The sequence below is a fragment of the Tursiops truncatus genome, chromosome 13 (assembly GCF_011762595.2).
Source record: "Tursiops truncatus isolate mTurTru1 chromosome 13, mTurTru1.mat.Y, whole genome shotgun sequence".
NCBI classification, from domain to species: domain Eukaryota; kingdom Metazoa; phylum Chordata; class Mammalia; order Artiodactyla; family Delphinidae; genus Tursiops; species Tursiops truncatus.
Genome location: NC_047046.1, coordinates 19244864 through 19260660, shown reverse-complemented (window position 1 = coordinate 19260660; position 15797 = coordinate 19244864). Strand labels below are relative to the sequence as shown.

At 52.4% G+C, this 15797-nt stretch overlaps 1 protein-coding gene across 1 annotated transcript in view; it reads right to left on the bottom strand.

The window, feature by feature from the left end:
• MYO18B (myosin XVIIIB) overlaps positions 1 to 8445 on the bottom strand; it is a 221001-nt gene extending 212556 nt beyond the window's left edge. The window contains exons 1-3 of the mRNA XM_033837911.2: positions 8365 to 8445; positions 6687 to 6845; positions 403 to 1665 (exon numbers count right to left, since the gene is read on the bottom strand). Of these exons, the coding sequence (XP_033693802.1) occupies positions 403 to 1665; positions 6687 to 6845; positions 8365 to 8445 (1503 nt within the window). The remainder of the gene's footprint in view (positions 1 to 402; positions 1666 to 6686; positions 6846 to 8364) is intronic.
• Between the last annotated feature and the right edge of the window lie 7352 nt (positions 8446 to 15797).

The window sequence follows — 15797 nt, the reverse complement described above, 5'->3', positions numbered from 1 at the left end:
GGGACCAGCGAAATCAGAATCTCCCGGTGCCGGTGAGGGTGCTCGTTTCAATGCAGAAGCCACAGCCCCGCCCCAGCTTTCTGAATGGTAAGCTCCAAGGCGGGGACCGGGAATCTGCACTTCGAGCCACCTGCTGTTTACCCAGCACGAAGAACTGCTGTGTGAAACTTCAAGCTCAGGCTCGAGAGGTGTGGTTGGGACGTTCCCTCACTCTGCGGAGAATCTCACCCCGGGACAGGTGCTGCGGGGTCCTCAAGACCCCCGCTTGTGGTCGGGGGAGTGCCTGTTCCCTTCTCTAGGCTGGCCATGCCCTCCACTCCCGGTCCGTCTCCTGTCCCTGCCTTTCCCACCCCTCCTCCTCTGGCCTGCCCCTCCCCGCCCCCGGGGCCGCAGCCCCCTCACCTGGCCTGAGACTCCGCTCTGGCCTCCTCTGCTCCCCTCCTGCAGGGCTGGCCCCTCTTGGCTCTCCTGACTCTGAGGCCTTTCCACACGGTTCTCCAGGGCAGGCTGTCCGGGTCCTTGCGGCTCCACCTCCAGGGCCCCAGCCCCATCACTGGCTCTAGCGCAGGCGTCCTCTGCTTTCCGCCCTCTGCGCTCAGGCTGGTCCTCCTTCCCAGCTGTAACTGGGGTCTCTCCATGTGCATCCACCTCCTTGGGGGCTTCAGAGTCCTTCTCTGTCTTACTCCCGGCTTTACCTGCCTCCCCAGACTCGCTCTGAGGTTGTCCCACCGGTTTCGTCTTCCCCTGGGGCTCACCTGCCTTTCCAGCCATGCTCCGAGGCTTGCCTGCTTTCTCCATCACTCCAGGAGCTTCCCCCACATCCCCCTGCACTGTGCCCGGCTTCTCCACCTCTGTCTGAGGTCCGTCTGTCTTGTCCGCCTTACTTAGGAGCACACCTTCTTTGTCCTTCTTACTCTGGGGACCGTCCCACTTGCTCCTTCTGCCCAGGGAACCTCCCCACTTTCTCACCTGGGCTTGGGCCCCAGCCCACTTCCCTTCACCTGCTGCAACCTTAGAGAAATTCCACTTTGCCCCCTTTTTGGGGGGGTCCCCTCTCCCTTTCTCCGCTGCCCCCAGCTGCCCCCCCTCACCCAGCCCCTCCCTGCCCTGGGGCTCACCCCCTTTCGTCCCTTTGGTCTGGGGGGCCCCGCCCCCTTTCCCCATTGTGCCTTGATCCTTCTCGCCTTTGGTCAGTAGCACAGTTCCTGGGTTCCCAAGATCCCCAGTCTGGGTCAACTCAGCCTTCAGAGCTGCATCCTGGGTGCCGGCCTGGGGGCCACAAGGAGTCCCTGGGGTCTCCTGCTCTTTTTCCCCTCCGGGGTCTGGGGCTGGGGTCTTGCAAGCGGGGCCGTCCCGGGGCTGGGTCCTCTGCTCTGGCTTGGCTGAGTCCGGGTCCAGCTTGGCCACCATCAGCAGCACATCGCCCCCCCTTATCCCTCTCTTGAAGGGCAGGCTTTTTCTGGCTGGTGTCACACTGGGGCCCGACTCCTGGGGCTTCTCGCCGTTGATACTGGTCATCAGCTCCGGGTCCATGGTGCCGGCCCCCTCACTCTTCTTGCCCAGAATGTCTGAGCTCTGAGGAGAGCTCGACTGGTTGTCCTGGGAGATGTGCTGGCTTCCAGATTTGGTGCCACTGTTGGGTTGGCTGGTGGAAATCTCTGGGGTCTAGAAGAGACACCACAACCATACTTAGCTGCTTGCTGACCAGACAGCTTTGTCATTCACTCATTCATTCACTCATTTGTTCAGCCAACCATTAATTCATCCAAAGACCCTCAGGCATGTACGGGCAATGGGCCAAACCCCAGCACCCTACACCCTAGGCTTTGGCTCAGAACCTCAAGGCCAAGTGACATTATGAAAGGAGAGTGGACTTTGGAGCCCAACAGACCCAAATTCACTTCCGAACTCTGCCACTCACTAGCTGTGTGGCCTTAGATAAATTACTTCCCCTCGGGACTTCCCTGGTGGTCCAGTGGTTAAGACTCCGCACTTCCACTGCTGGGGACACAGGTTCAATCCCTGGTCGGGGAACTAAGATCCCACATGCCGTGCAGCACAGCCAAAACAAAACAAACCACACAAAAAAACTTCCCCTCTCTGAGTCAGTTTCCTTACCAATAAAATGAGAAGCATAATGTCCTACCTCACCAGGTGGGCGTGAGGCTTCCCAGTAGCATATGGAAGCTGAGCCCAGCACCTGGTACGTCCTCAGTAACAGGAGCTATTGCTGCTGCTGTCACTGGTGCTGTTGTCACTGTTCTCACTATTATTTATGCCTGATTCTTCCCGCTGAGCCAGGAAGGGATGGGGAAAGGACATGGAGCCTGTCATCGGAGGACCTGTTCTAGTCTTGGCTCTGATGCTTTCCAGCTCGGTGACCTTGGACGACATCACCTATCCTCTCTGAGCTTTGGTTTTCCCTCAGTGCAGGCAGATACCAGCTGACCATCCAGACTTTTTTGTAGGCTGAGATGTGGAAATTGCAGAGAACTGAACAAAGTGATCTGCTGCTACTTTCGCTATCCTGGTCCCCAGAACACACCTGCACACCAGGTGAGGGCTCTGGATCTGCCCTGAGGTCTTCCACTTTTGCTTGGCCGAGACATCTGGGTACCCGACACTCAGGGGTCTCCACTGCCTGTTCCTCTCCCATGTCTTTCTACTGCCTTGTGATGTCGGCCCCGCCCTGCCCTCCATCCTTAAACCAGCCTGGCTGTGGCCTGAACTGCTCACAGAGCCAGCTTTGCCTCTGCCTCTGCAGAAGGAGACCACGGGGGGAGTTCTACCCTGATGCCTGGCTGCACCATCTGTCCTAGTCTGGGTTCTGCCACTTTGGACCCTGCTAACACCAGCCTCCCACACACCTGTGCCTGAGCATCTGGGGTTCTCATCCTTTTGCATCCAGAACAGTCCCAGGACTGCGTTGATTCCACCTACAAAGCTTCACACCTGAGTCTCCTTTCCCAAACCCAGGTCCACTCTCTCTCACCTGGGCCACGGCCACAGCCGCTGAGCTAATGTCCTGTCAATTTGCTGCCAGTCATTTAAAACCTCATCAAAAGATTCTGGAAGCTGGCCAGAGCCTCCAGGAAAGCCATTCAACACAGCCACCTGCCATTCAAAGTTCTTGAAGAGGAGCCCCCACCTCCATCTGGTCTCACTGTCCCTGCTCGTCTCCATGCTTCAGCCACGCCTGGCATCTCCTGCCACACCTGACGCTTCCCAGCTTCCACGCTTTTGTTCACGTTGAGCTTGCTGCCCGGAACGCCCTTGCCCTCTCCACTCGTCCACATTCTACTCGTATTTCTATACCCAGCTCGAACGCCCCCTTCTCCACAAACCTGTGCCTGAAGACCTCAATCAGAAACTGCCTCATAGACCCAGAGTCCCAGAGCCCTGTCTGTCGTGCACCGTCTGCACCATGACCACGTGCTGCCTCCCGTTCTAGCTCTGATTTGTGTTGCTCTCCTGTTTTAGGTGATGGATGCCTCCAGAGCACAGTCTCGATCTTCATCTTTGTAAAAATGACAATAATAATAATAATGGCTATCATTTATAGATCTTGCAATGGGCCCTCCATCGCCATAATGCAATATCCTTCTTAACCTAATAAAGAACCCAATGAAGTAGGTTCTGAACTTCTCCCCATTCTACAGATAAGGGAGCAAACACAGAGATGTAGGGGGCCCAAGAGACAAACCCAGAATGGAAAGTCACACAGGCCTCTCTGAGTCTGAAGCCAGTGCCCTTAACTGTTGAGTACTGACAGCGTTGCTTGTCTTCCTGGGACTCGCTGGAATCTCCTGGGAGCTTTAAAAAATTCTATCGCTTCGGCTCCACTCCCAGAGAGTCTGATGCAGCTGGTCTGGGTGGTGGCCCCCCAGGTGACTGCAACATGCAACTGGGGCTGAGAACGCCAGAGCCCGGCAGCTCAGTCTGACCTCCTGGGACCAGGCAGGACACTGCCTTCGAAAGGGGATTGGCTGCAGCTGGCAAATCTCACCACTGTCCACACCATTTTGAACAGGGAGTCAGTGCCTTATTTTTAACCAAACCCCCGTAGAGGAGACAGTAACACAGGGGTGGGCCAAGCAAGACAACCCATCCCAACCTCCCTCTCCTCTACTATGTGTACTCTCTTCCTTCAGATTTTCTCAGTCACCAAAACCCTCAGATCCCACCTGCAGCCTTCTCAGTACAAGGGGGAAGAAGAGCACCTAGAATCACTGGGGCTGAGAGGAAACTCACAGCCCAGCCATTTTACAGATGCACAAACTAAGGCCAAGAGAGGGGATGGGATTTGGCCTGGAACACACAGAGTGGTGGGGCCAGAGCTAGAACCCAATTCTCCTGACATCCGATATGGATCTCTTTCTGCCCCTATGTTATTCCAGTCTCTCCCCATCCCTCACTGGCTGGGTGGCCTTAGGAAAACCAAGTCACTCCCAGAGCCTCGTTTTCCACTCCTGCAAAATGGTGATGGATTCTAATGGCTCCCTGCAAGGATTATATGAGGCTGCAATGAAATGGCTGTGTTGGGGCGAGGAAAGAGAGGCCAAAGTTATTTAGTGATCGGGGCAAGAAAATTAAACTGGCAGGACCCAGCAAGGGCTTGCTGCCTCGCAGAAGCATGTCCCGAGGCTGCCCTGCTCCAGCCCTGGGAACATCTTGGCCCATGGTCCAGACACCTGTTGTCGTCTGAGGCCTGTCCATCATACTCAGAGTCTCCATCCATGCCCTGCAGGGACAGCTTATCCCTGTCCTCTGCTTAGCTCTGCTTCTCAACTTGCGCGCAGCAAAGCCAGCGCAGCCTGCAGGCTCCTCGGACCCTTTCCTCCCCAGGCCTCTGTGGCTGCCACACCAGCCACCTCACTCCCCAGACTGGCCCTTTCCCAGGCAGCTTGCCAGAGCAGAGGACACACAGCCTCCGGCCCTGGTCTGCCTCTACCTGGCCTCATGACCTTGAGCAAGTGCCTTGACCTCTCTGAACCTCAGCCTCCACCTCTGCTAAGTGGTATAATCCCATCCACCCCCTTGCTGTACAGGGTATCAAATGAGCCCCTGAGCAGACAGTACATCTTGTCGAGTGATAAACGGCACACGGTAACACTGCATCACGACCTAACAGCAGTCTGTGGGGGTGGACTTTGGCCCCCACTTAAGCTGCGTCAGCCAGGGCTGGGGACAGAGCCTGCCCTCCCTGTCACCACCCCCACGAAGGCTCAGCAGCGGGGTTTCAGCAGCTGCTGCCGTTCAGTTGCTAGAGGACGTCGCTGATGCATCAGAGTCACTGTGACTGGACAGGTGCAGGCACGTGGGGGACCAGCCAGGCAAACAACAGCTGAAGGGGCATGGGAGGCAAAGCCAGGGTGGCCACTGGGCTCAAGCCAACTCCAGGCCCTGAGGCCACCAGATCTCTCAGCCCAATCGCTGCAGCACCCACCTACCCTCAAGAGGGCGTAGCAGAGACGCAAGGAGATACCCTTTCTGCTAACACTGTGATATGCCCAAGGTGCAAGCACCCCAAGCCTGCCTCCCTGGTGTCCAGCCTCATCATCCTGCCTCCCTGGCGTCCAGCCTCATCATCCTGCCTCCCTGGTGTCCAGCCTCATCATCCTGCCAGGGTTCCCGGGCTGAAGAGCTGGGGGACAGGAGGGAGGCAGCACTGGCCACCATCAGGGATCAATCTGCAGGTCCTTAAAGCACAGGGACTGCACCTCGTCCACCTACTGCTTCCAGCCAGCAGTGCTGTTCAGAGCATGTAAGTGGACACCGACCAGTCAGAAGGGACGCCAGCTGGAGCAGGGCCCTGAGGTCCCTTCTGGGCCAAGCAGTGAGCCTTTAATCATTGGCTGTGGCCACTCTGAGGGACTCAGGAAAGGGGCCTAGGTGAGCATGGCAGCTGGGGGGCACTTGGGGTACTTGGGGCCATGGCCATTTACCACCTGCTGTGGAAGGCTTTCAGAATTTTAACAACAAATACAGCAATAATCAGAGAATACCACCGGAACATCTTTTCTGCTTAAATGAAAGCAAACTATCTATACATCCTCAGTTAATATTTAGGTTTCCCTTTCTACAGAAATAGTGGCAAAATGATCCCCTCGTACATCAACTGTTACCATGCATTCACTCAGTGAACAAAAATTTCTGAGCGTTCACTACGGGTCAAGTTCCATGACAGCTGCTCAAGATACAGAGTCGAATGAGAGGGAGAGGTGTTGCTCTTAAGGAATGCCTAGTCAAATAAGGCACGTGAGCCACCAATTACTATGCTGACCACAATTAAGACAGGCATAGAGGGTGGAGTGGGAATTCAAGGAAGGCAATGGGAGAGCTTTCCAGAGATGTACCATTTGAGTTGGGTTTTGACAGAGGTGTAGGAGTTTAACAGATCAAGCTGAAGTGGGGACTGCAGGTACAAAGGCTGGCAAGTGACTCAGAGGATGCTCACAGGACAGGATGGTGGGTATTTTTTAAATTATTTATTTAGGCTGTGGCAGGTCTTTATTGCAGCATGTGGGATCTTTAGTTGCAGCATGCACATGTGATCCTGCTCCCTGACCAGGGATTGAACCCAGGCCCCCCTGCAGTGCGAGTGCAGAGTCCTAGCCACCGGACCACCATTCCCAGAATGGTAGGTATTGAAAGTCGCCTGGTCCCCTTCCTGTGGGGCCGCTTACCTCTTGTTCCGGGGAGGCAAGCACTGCCTGTTTCCTCCGTCTTGCTTCCTTCGACTCTTTCTCAGTCTCCCGGACCAGTTGCCTAATGAAGCCCCCTGGGATGACAGAGAAAAGGGGAGGGGGCGAGGATGGTGGAGGGCTCCTGTCCTCTTCCCGAATCTGTTTTGCAGAAGCAAGGAAGGAGAAAGCTCAGTGAATGAACCAGTGGAGGCAAGCCACCCTTTAAAGAATCTGCGACAGAGCCAGGGAGACGCCCAAAGAGGACATACACGACCAAGCTCATGTACAAGAGGCCACTGCAAAGCAGGAGAGGCCCGGCGAGGCTCTGGGAAGCCTCGAGACAGCGCATGAGAACGGAATGCACGAGCTTCAGAGGTTACTCCAGTTGGTGCGATCTCTGCCTCGACCCAGTTTCCTCATAATACGAATTTGCATGAACAAGGCCACTGGTTCCCTTCCCTGGTGTGGGACAGACCCATCTCTGGGAAGACCTGTTTCAGAAGGAGCTTTTCCAGGTTTCCAGAAGGGGATGGATCACAGGGAACCATCCACACTCCCCTGTCCCATCTCAGCTTGTAGTTAATAGATTAAGCAATTAATTCATCACTTTAATCACTTTCTGTGCCAGGAGCATGGTAAGAGGGAAGGGCGGGAAGCCATGGTTTATATAAGGATCCAGCCCTATGGCTTTAGCCCGCTCTGCTGACCCAGTGCCATGACTTCTTGATGGTCCTTAAGCCAGAATCTGGACAGCCAGGGGCTCCCCAATACTGGGCTTTAAAGCCTGCATTTTACCCCAGAAACGTGGTCTAAGCCAGCTAGCCGGACTTGGATTGCGGCTGAGACTCGCCACAGAGACCTTGGAGGCTGAGACGGGGGCCTGGCTGTGACCGACTGGGGTGCGTCTCTAACCAGCATCACAGTGGCTGCTCGTGAGTTTAAAAAAGACAAAAGTCTCCAGCACTTCTCGTGGCAGAGTTACACACTGGTTTAAAATAAGCTCCTTATCAAGGTCCTCTTCAAGAGGGTGGCGGAGACTTGATCTCTGCAGCCCTGCTGATAAAAGGGAATCTAAAGGAGACAGGAAAGGCCAGGAGACAAAGCAGAGGCCAGGAGATAAGGCAGACTTCTGCCTAGGAAGAGAGAAGCCAGAGACACACGGGGAGTGGGCTCACGTTTACACCACGCTCACGTGGACTGAAACCTGACAGTGAAAGGCACACTCAGCAGGTGTCAACCTCCACTCCCTCCAGCACTGTTCTATACTACACCCAGATCAGTCTGAGAGGGGCATTGGCAGCCAGAAGGAAGCTTCTCGACCACCCCACCCTCCAGCCTCCAATTCATTACACCCTGTCCACAGGGTGGGATGAGGTGAGGAGGAGATAACAGGCATCAAAGAAAGAGGCAGCCTTTCATGGAATCTTATGAGAAACACAAAAGGGAAAAGCAGAATCACTGGGAAGAAGGGCCCGTTTCCAGCTCTCCATGGTGACAGAAGGCAGGGACCTCAGAAACCCATCCCCATGGCATAAACCTGGCAGCCAACAGCCCTGCCTCTGCCCCCTCACCCCCCGCTTCCCCACCCATACTTCTCCCACACAACCCTCATGCTCATCAGAGCTGCCATGAGGATGGAGACTGGACAGCTGGTCCACCCTTGTTCCCCCCCACCTACTGCGGAACAGACGGAGACCAGGCAGCCATGGGAGGAGTCAAGGGCATGGTCACTAATGCCTGGCTGGGTTGGAGAGGCCATGGCTAACCGAGGCAGAAGACCGAAGGGGCACTGGACATGCCCCAGGGAGGCTCTGAATGTCAGGATCCCTGCCCCAGGTGGCCCCAGGTGGGAGGGGGCAGCCTGGGCCACCGGGGCCATGACTTGTCCTTGGAGGGTCCAGTTGGCCCATGTGGCTGCAGCCCGAGCCCTGACCGTTACTTTCCTTCTGCTCCCACAGGGCAAGGCGTGATGAGATGGCCATGCTGAGGCAGTGCCAGGACCGTGAGATGAGACGAGGTGAGATGAGATGAGATGAGATGGGATGGGATGAAGCTCTCTGCTGGGCAGCACGGAATACGGCTTTATGGACACACGCAGCGCATGAGGTGATGGACACGAGACTAACCCACGGAGACACAGAGGGGAGAGAAGAGAGGGACAGGTTAGCTCCTGGGTACTGCCCAGATCTAACCCCCACCAATGCCACGAACCAAGACCACAAAGCCGGGCACAACTGTCAGTTACATCTGGGAGGAATGCGGTCAGCAGGGAGCTGCTGGCCATGGAGTGGACAGTGCCCTGATATCCTTGCCCCCTGACCCCGCACTTTAACGTTCTCTTGATGTACACAGTCAGAAAAGTACATACTAGTAAGTGTATAGCTCAGTGGCTCTCACATAAAGAACACAACTATATAACTAGCACCCTGACCAAATTAAAACTATTAAACTTTTAAAATAAAAACATGATTTTATTTAAAAGTATACTGAATTTAATTTAATTGATTAAAATTTTAATCTTAATTAAAATTATAACAATTTTAATTAAAATTATTAAAAGTACATTTGAATTTAATTTGAAATATTCTTTTACTTATGAATATTATAGTATATAAATATTGTAAACATATTATATAAATACATAAATATTATAAATAAAATAATAAACAGGCTAATCTAATGTAATCTATAGTGATGGAGGTGGGAGCACCACGAGTGGAAATTTCTAAGGCAATGGAAATGTCCCGAATCTTGATGCGAGCTGTGAAATGTGAAATAAAATGGAGTCACTTATGTCAGGGGTTTTACAATGGGGCCGGCAGGCCATCAAGGAGGGGGACCTTACACACATCCTCCCCTGGTGCAACCCCGAACTTCGGAACTGGTCCAAACCACAAAGATTCCAAGGACTCTGCAAGAACACCTGAGATCTGTCCCAGTGAGGAACTTTTACTTCCCTCTAGTGATAGCCTTAGCGCTCAATCACGTTAATTGAGGCCAACTTCGACCTCCAACTCCAATTAAAATTCTTTGTAATGCAAATCTCCCCCCCATTTGCCTTTAAAAGCCTCTGAGTTTGACTCCCTAGCAGGACACTGTTTGCGTCGCTACCGAAATCTGTGTGCCCGAATTACAATTCTTTAATCCCAAATAAAATTTGTGTTGGATTACTGCCTTCTAAGTTTATTCAGGTTGACAGAGTGCTGGTTATGCTAGTATAGCACGTGTAAAAATTCATCCAGCTGTACAATTAAGCTCGAAAATTTTACTGTATTAAATCTATCTCAATTCAAAAAATAGAACATTACCAGCCCCTTGACCATCCCTCATGCCCCCTTCTCGTAGCTATTCCCCTGAGGACAGCCACTCTCCTGATTTCTAAAACCACAGAAGAGCGTGTGTTTCTTTTGTGAGGTAGCAGTTGGCTCCACGGTTTGACCGTGAAAATGAGGAAAGGGTAGGACACCTTGACTGTTAATTGACCCGGAGCTTTGGGGAAAAGATTAAGCATTTTTAGCATCATTTTGAAAGCCTTAACAAACATACATAACTTTTGACCTAGAAAGCCCTCTTCTGGAAAACAAATTTGAGGAAGTGATCCTCAACCAGAAAACGTCACCACTGTGTTGCTTGTACGACTAAAAAACCTAAGTCTCTGATAACTAGAGAAGTTGAATAAATTAGAGCACACTGGACTTAAAGCAATCGTATGAACCCACTGAAAAGGATGCTTAGCAAACATTTTAAAACAGCTTTATTCATCCCACGTCAGATCTTCTAGAAGGCCAGTGTCTGTACAAACCTGCTCAAGAGAGTTTTCTGGTCTCCTTTATTCGCCTACTATAAATAGAAATGTTGGGGGGGGATGTAAATTAGCAAGCCCAAAGTGGAAAAAAACCTGTCGGCCTCATATCCAGGTGTCAGTAATAAAAGATGAAATTGTTAAAGTAAAAATAAAAAACTGCTTTCTCTGAGGTATAATTTCTATGCCAGCCGTAAGCTTCACCCATTGTGAGCATACACTTTGATGCTTTTTGATAAATTTACAGTTTTTAAAATAAATTTATAGAGTTTTGCAACCCTCACCAGAATCCCATCACCCCCAAAAGGCCCTTCATGCCTATTTGCCTCGATAGCTGTTCCCACCCTCAGCCCCAGGCAACCACTAATTTACTTTCTAACTTCTATAGGCTGCCTTTTCTGGGCTTTTGATATAAATGGAATCCTAGAGAATGCACTCTTTTACGTGTGTCCTCTTTCATTTTGCATAACGTTTTTGAGGTTTTTCTTCATCGTTGCGTATATCAGCGTTCCACTGTATGGATAAACCACATCCTCTTTAACCATTTACCAGCTGACGGACATTTGGGTTGTTTCCACTTTGGGCCCTGATGAATAATACTGCTATGAATAGTCCTGTAAGCCTTGGTGTGCCCATGTGTTTTCACTTCTCTCAGGGAGATTCACAGGAGGTCGCACCGCTGGGCTGTCTGCTAACTTTATGTTTGACTTTTTTAAGAACTGGCCCAACTGGCTTCCAAAGTGGTTGCAGTCATTTCCCATCCTGCCTGCAGTGTCTCAGGCCCATTTGGGAAGCATTTGCAATCACACTGGAAGGTGCTCCAATTGGCTTGTGAGGTAAAGGAGGCAGAGGGCAACACGGCACATGCGCGCGCACACAAACACAGTAACTATCCAAAATGGGCAATTAACAAAGCACCCCACAGAAAATGAAGAGCCCTCCTGTATGCCCAGGTTCTGCATCTGCGAATTCAACTAAGCGTGAATCGAAAAAACTTGGGGGAAAAAATTCCAGAAAGTTCCAAAAAGCAAAACTTGAATTTGCTGTGCCCTGGCAACTATTTACGTTGTATTTACATTTACACTGTTTTTACATAGCATTCACATTGTATTTATAACTGCTAACATAGCATTTACAGTGCATTAGAGATGATTTAAAGTATATGAAGGAGGCTGTGCTAGGTTATATGCAAATATTACACCATTTTATATAAGAGACTTGAGCATTCATGGATTTTGGTATCTGTGGAGGGTTCTTGGAACCAATCCCCCAGAGACACCGAGGGACGACTATACAGCAAGATCTTAGTGAAGGGGGTCAAGAGGGGAGGAAGGAGCCTCTTTCTTCCCCCTTCGGCTTTTCTCACTTCTATCTCTGAGCAGGATCCCTCACTGACCCCTCCCAGCCCCCTCCTGGAAGATAACCCCATCCTCAACACTCAGAGTTACCATGGTTCACGAGTTTTCGGAGGTCCCCTTGGCCTGTAAAGAGCTGCTTTCAGGGACTTATCCATAGAAGACGGCTTGGGCAGCGTTCCCGGAAACCCTGCCCTACGCAGAGACAACTACACATCCCGGAAGCTGATAAGACAAACCTCACGGGGTGGCGCTGAGCCGAACCCATCTCGCCAGACACCACCACGACCCTCGTTTTCCAACCCCGCGTGGAGCGAGGTCAAGCCACTCCCATCATCTCGCGAGAGCCCACTGTGGCCCTCACTTCCCAGCTCCGCGTGGGGCGATGTCGCCCGCTCCCATCATCTCGCGAGATCCCACCGTGACTTCGCTTTTCAACCCCCACGTGAGGTGATGTCAAGTCACTCTCATCATCTCGCGAGAGCCCACTGTGGCCCTCGCTTTCCAACTCCACATGGGGTGCTGTCACATGATAGTTTGAAATCAGCGAAGGGAGTGTTTACACCACAGAAACTGGCAAATAACACAAAGCAGGGCTTTTGCTCCCGGAGCCGGGCGTTAAACACTGACCAGCACAGCGCTGGCTGACGCTGCAGCGCTCCTGCAGGGCCTGGCAACGATGAAATCACAAGATCGGAAGACCCAAGAAGGGATATTTTAGCTCTGATGAGGTCACGTGCCCACGGGAGACCCTTAAAACATGTTCAAGTGAAAACAGCCAAGTCTTTGCCTTAAGAAGAAGGCCCCATAGTGTGGGCTTTCCAGGTTGCAGAGGCACAAGAGGTAAAGCTGGAGAACAAGCAGGAGGCCAGATCTCTGGGGAGAGGGGCTGGGGGAGAGAAGCGGACAGAAGACCCCCTCCCCGCTCATCCCCTTAGGAGACACTGGAGAGGACCCGAGTGACTCACAGCCAGAATTCGCTCTGCTACACACACGCCTGGGCAGAGGAGCCCCGGTTATGAATAGGCCTGACCTGAGGTTGCTGCCCTGGCCACTGCCCTCCCCGCAACACTTCCCATCTGGCTCAGGCCCGCCCAGGTCAGTGGCTGCTTCCCAAGAATCGCCCTCAGCTTCAAGGCTCTAGGGGGGATCCTGGCTGACGGTCTGGGTTGTCCTCAACCGGGCTGCTGGCAGGCCCAGGGGTCCAGAGCACATGGGGGAAATGAGAGAGCTCAGTCTCGGGCCTTTCCTCCTCCTGTCTTGCCCCTCAAGGGCACTAGGCCAGCCCCACTGACCCAGGGCCAGGAGCCAATCCTACTGGGGTGGCTTTGTCAAGCCTTAATTTAAGCAAGTGTTCTTATCACCACATTCTCATCCCGGCCTGAAACTCACACCTGCCTCATCAGCTGCTGTTTTGAGCCCATGAGGAGGCCCCAGACGCTCCGAATTCGTGGGACAAAGTCTCAAGTCTCCCCTCGGAGGTGAGGGAGGCTGGTGAAAGGAAAAGTAACCCCCAAAGCCAGGGATGGTTTGAAACAGTTTTCCATGTAGACATGCTGGTCTGAGTGGCCCCACGGGGTCCTCAAGGCTTTCCCTCTCACATCTCAATGTCCAGCCCTAACCCAGCAACTAATCCTCCGATGACTTCACCTGTCTCAGAGAACAAACTCGCAAGTCTTTATAGTGGCCTACAGGGCCCACGTGGTCCCTATCCTAACGCCTCTCCCCCTTGCTCCTCCACTTCAGTGAGGAGTGACCTGGATGCACCCTTCCTCATGCTGTTCCCTCTGGTGCACACGCTTTTCCTTCTGCATGGCTCACATCTTCAGCTCTTTTAAGTCTTTGCTCAGAGTCACCTTCTCAGTGATCCTGCCTTCACCATCCCATTTAAATTGCTGCATAGCTCCATTCCACCTCACCCCACCCTATCCCAGCACTGCCTATCATCTGATCTTACTCTTTTCCTCGCATAGCACTTGATCACTTTCCACCATGCTGTGTGTTCTTTGTTTAGTTTCTGACTCCTCATGCAGAACATGGCCCCTAAGAGGTTCAGCATTTCCATCTGCCTTGTCAGCTTATGTGGCCCCAGAGCCTAGGACAGTGCCTGGCACACACGTCTTTCTCAATATGTATTTGTTGAGTGACTGAATGATTAGGAGTGTGGCTGGGGAGCGGCAGCGCAGGCCGTTGCCAGCAAGTCTACAGCGGGGATTGCTGACGTCCCCCCATGCTGTCTGCATCTACATCTGTTATCATGGCCCACGTTCGTGTCCTGCCACCACTATTCCCTTGTGGGCGCCCAGGAAGTTCTCTGAGACTGTTTTCTCAGCTGTAAAATGGGAAGAGGACGGCCACATACCCACATGCTTAATCACTGGTAACTGCTTTCAATCTTTTCATTTTCTTTCGACTCCACGGCCAAAGCCGGCCTGGAGGCCCCAGCCCAGGACTCAGAACGGGATGATTCACCAACATTTAGGGAGAACCTACACTGTGCTGAGCACTGAGATAGAAACCTTACACCTAAACTGCCCCTGGCCCCCTTAAATTCCTATGGGACCTGAAATTTAATTATCTTGAAATCCATTATCACATTTCATTCCCAAGACAGCAACCACATGGTTGGCGTCACTCCCATAGAGCAGACAAGAGTCTCAGAGAGGTTGAAGCACTTGGCTGAGGTCACCCGGCAAGAAGGTCAAGCTGTTTCCTATCAGGATAGGGGGCAAGTAGGTTTCAACTCACATAGCAACTCTGATAGATGCCTGGTTGTGTCTGGAGTGTTACACAGGAAGGACTCTGAGCTTCTGTCTGAGTGACGGATAAGGCATCCCATGTGACACCCATGGGGTGCACCCTCCATTTTCTTGTCTGGAGCCTTCAACCATCTGCCAGGTGAGCAATTTCTCGTAGCTCCCAGATTCTTCAGAACACGGGCCACTGTCCCCTGGGAGTGTCCTCCTAGACTGCTCTCTGCAGCACAAGGGGACACTTCCCTCCACAAGAGGCTGACCACGGTGAGCGCAGCAGGCTTATGCCCTTTGGGGGGCAGACGTCAGTCCTGGAGCCCTCACATCTGAGCTTGGGCCCCATGCTGCCTGTTGCCAAACCTCTCTGGGCCTCAACTCTCCTATCTGTCAAACGGGAGCTCCCGTCTTTCTTGTCCACTTCCGGGGGGTTGGGGATGGGGGTGACACTAGCCCTCTGTACACCTGTGAGCCGTTACTGACTTTATTATGATGGCCTTCTGCAGCAGCCCTGTCGCCTATTGATTGACTGAGGTCGAGTCCCAGTCTTTTAAGTTCCTGGACCCAATTCCAACGTGTGTGTGCCAGGGTGTACGTGGGGGCAGGTCAACTCAGTTCTCACACTATCTCCCCAGACATAAGATTAGATTCCATGAGTAAAGGGCTCAGTCCCACGAGACTGCCCTCCCCCCGCCCCCACTTCAGCCACGAATCCCAAGCTCTGACTGTTACCTGTGCTTCTGACCAACTGGCTATATATCAGAGGTTCCCACGAGCCCCTCCTTGGGTTAGATCAGTTTGCAGAGTGGCTCACAGAACTCAAAGAAACATTTTACTTACTAGATCACCGGTTTATTATAAAAGGATATAACTCAGGAACAGCCAGATGGAAGAGATGCGCAGGGCGAGGTAGGAGGGATGGGGCTTGAAGCTTCAACGTTCTCTACACGCACCTCTCACCCCCAGTCTCCACGTGTTCACCAACCCAGAAGCACTGCAAACCCCATCTATATATTTGGGACTCACAGCTTTCAAAACCCTTGGAATTTCCTAAGTGTGGAGAGTGATAAAGTTGTCATATATACACTACCATGTATAAAATAGATAACTAATGAGAACCTACTGTATAGCACAGGGAACTCTACTCAGTGATCTGTGGTGACCTAAATGGGAAGGAAATCCAAAAAAGAGGGGATATATGTAT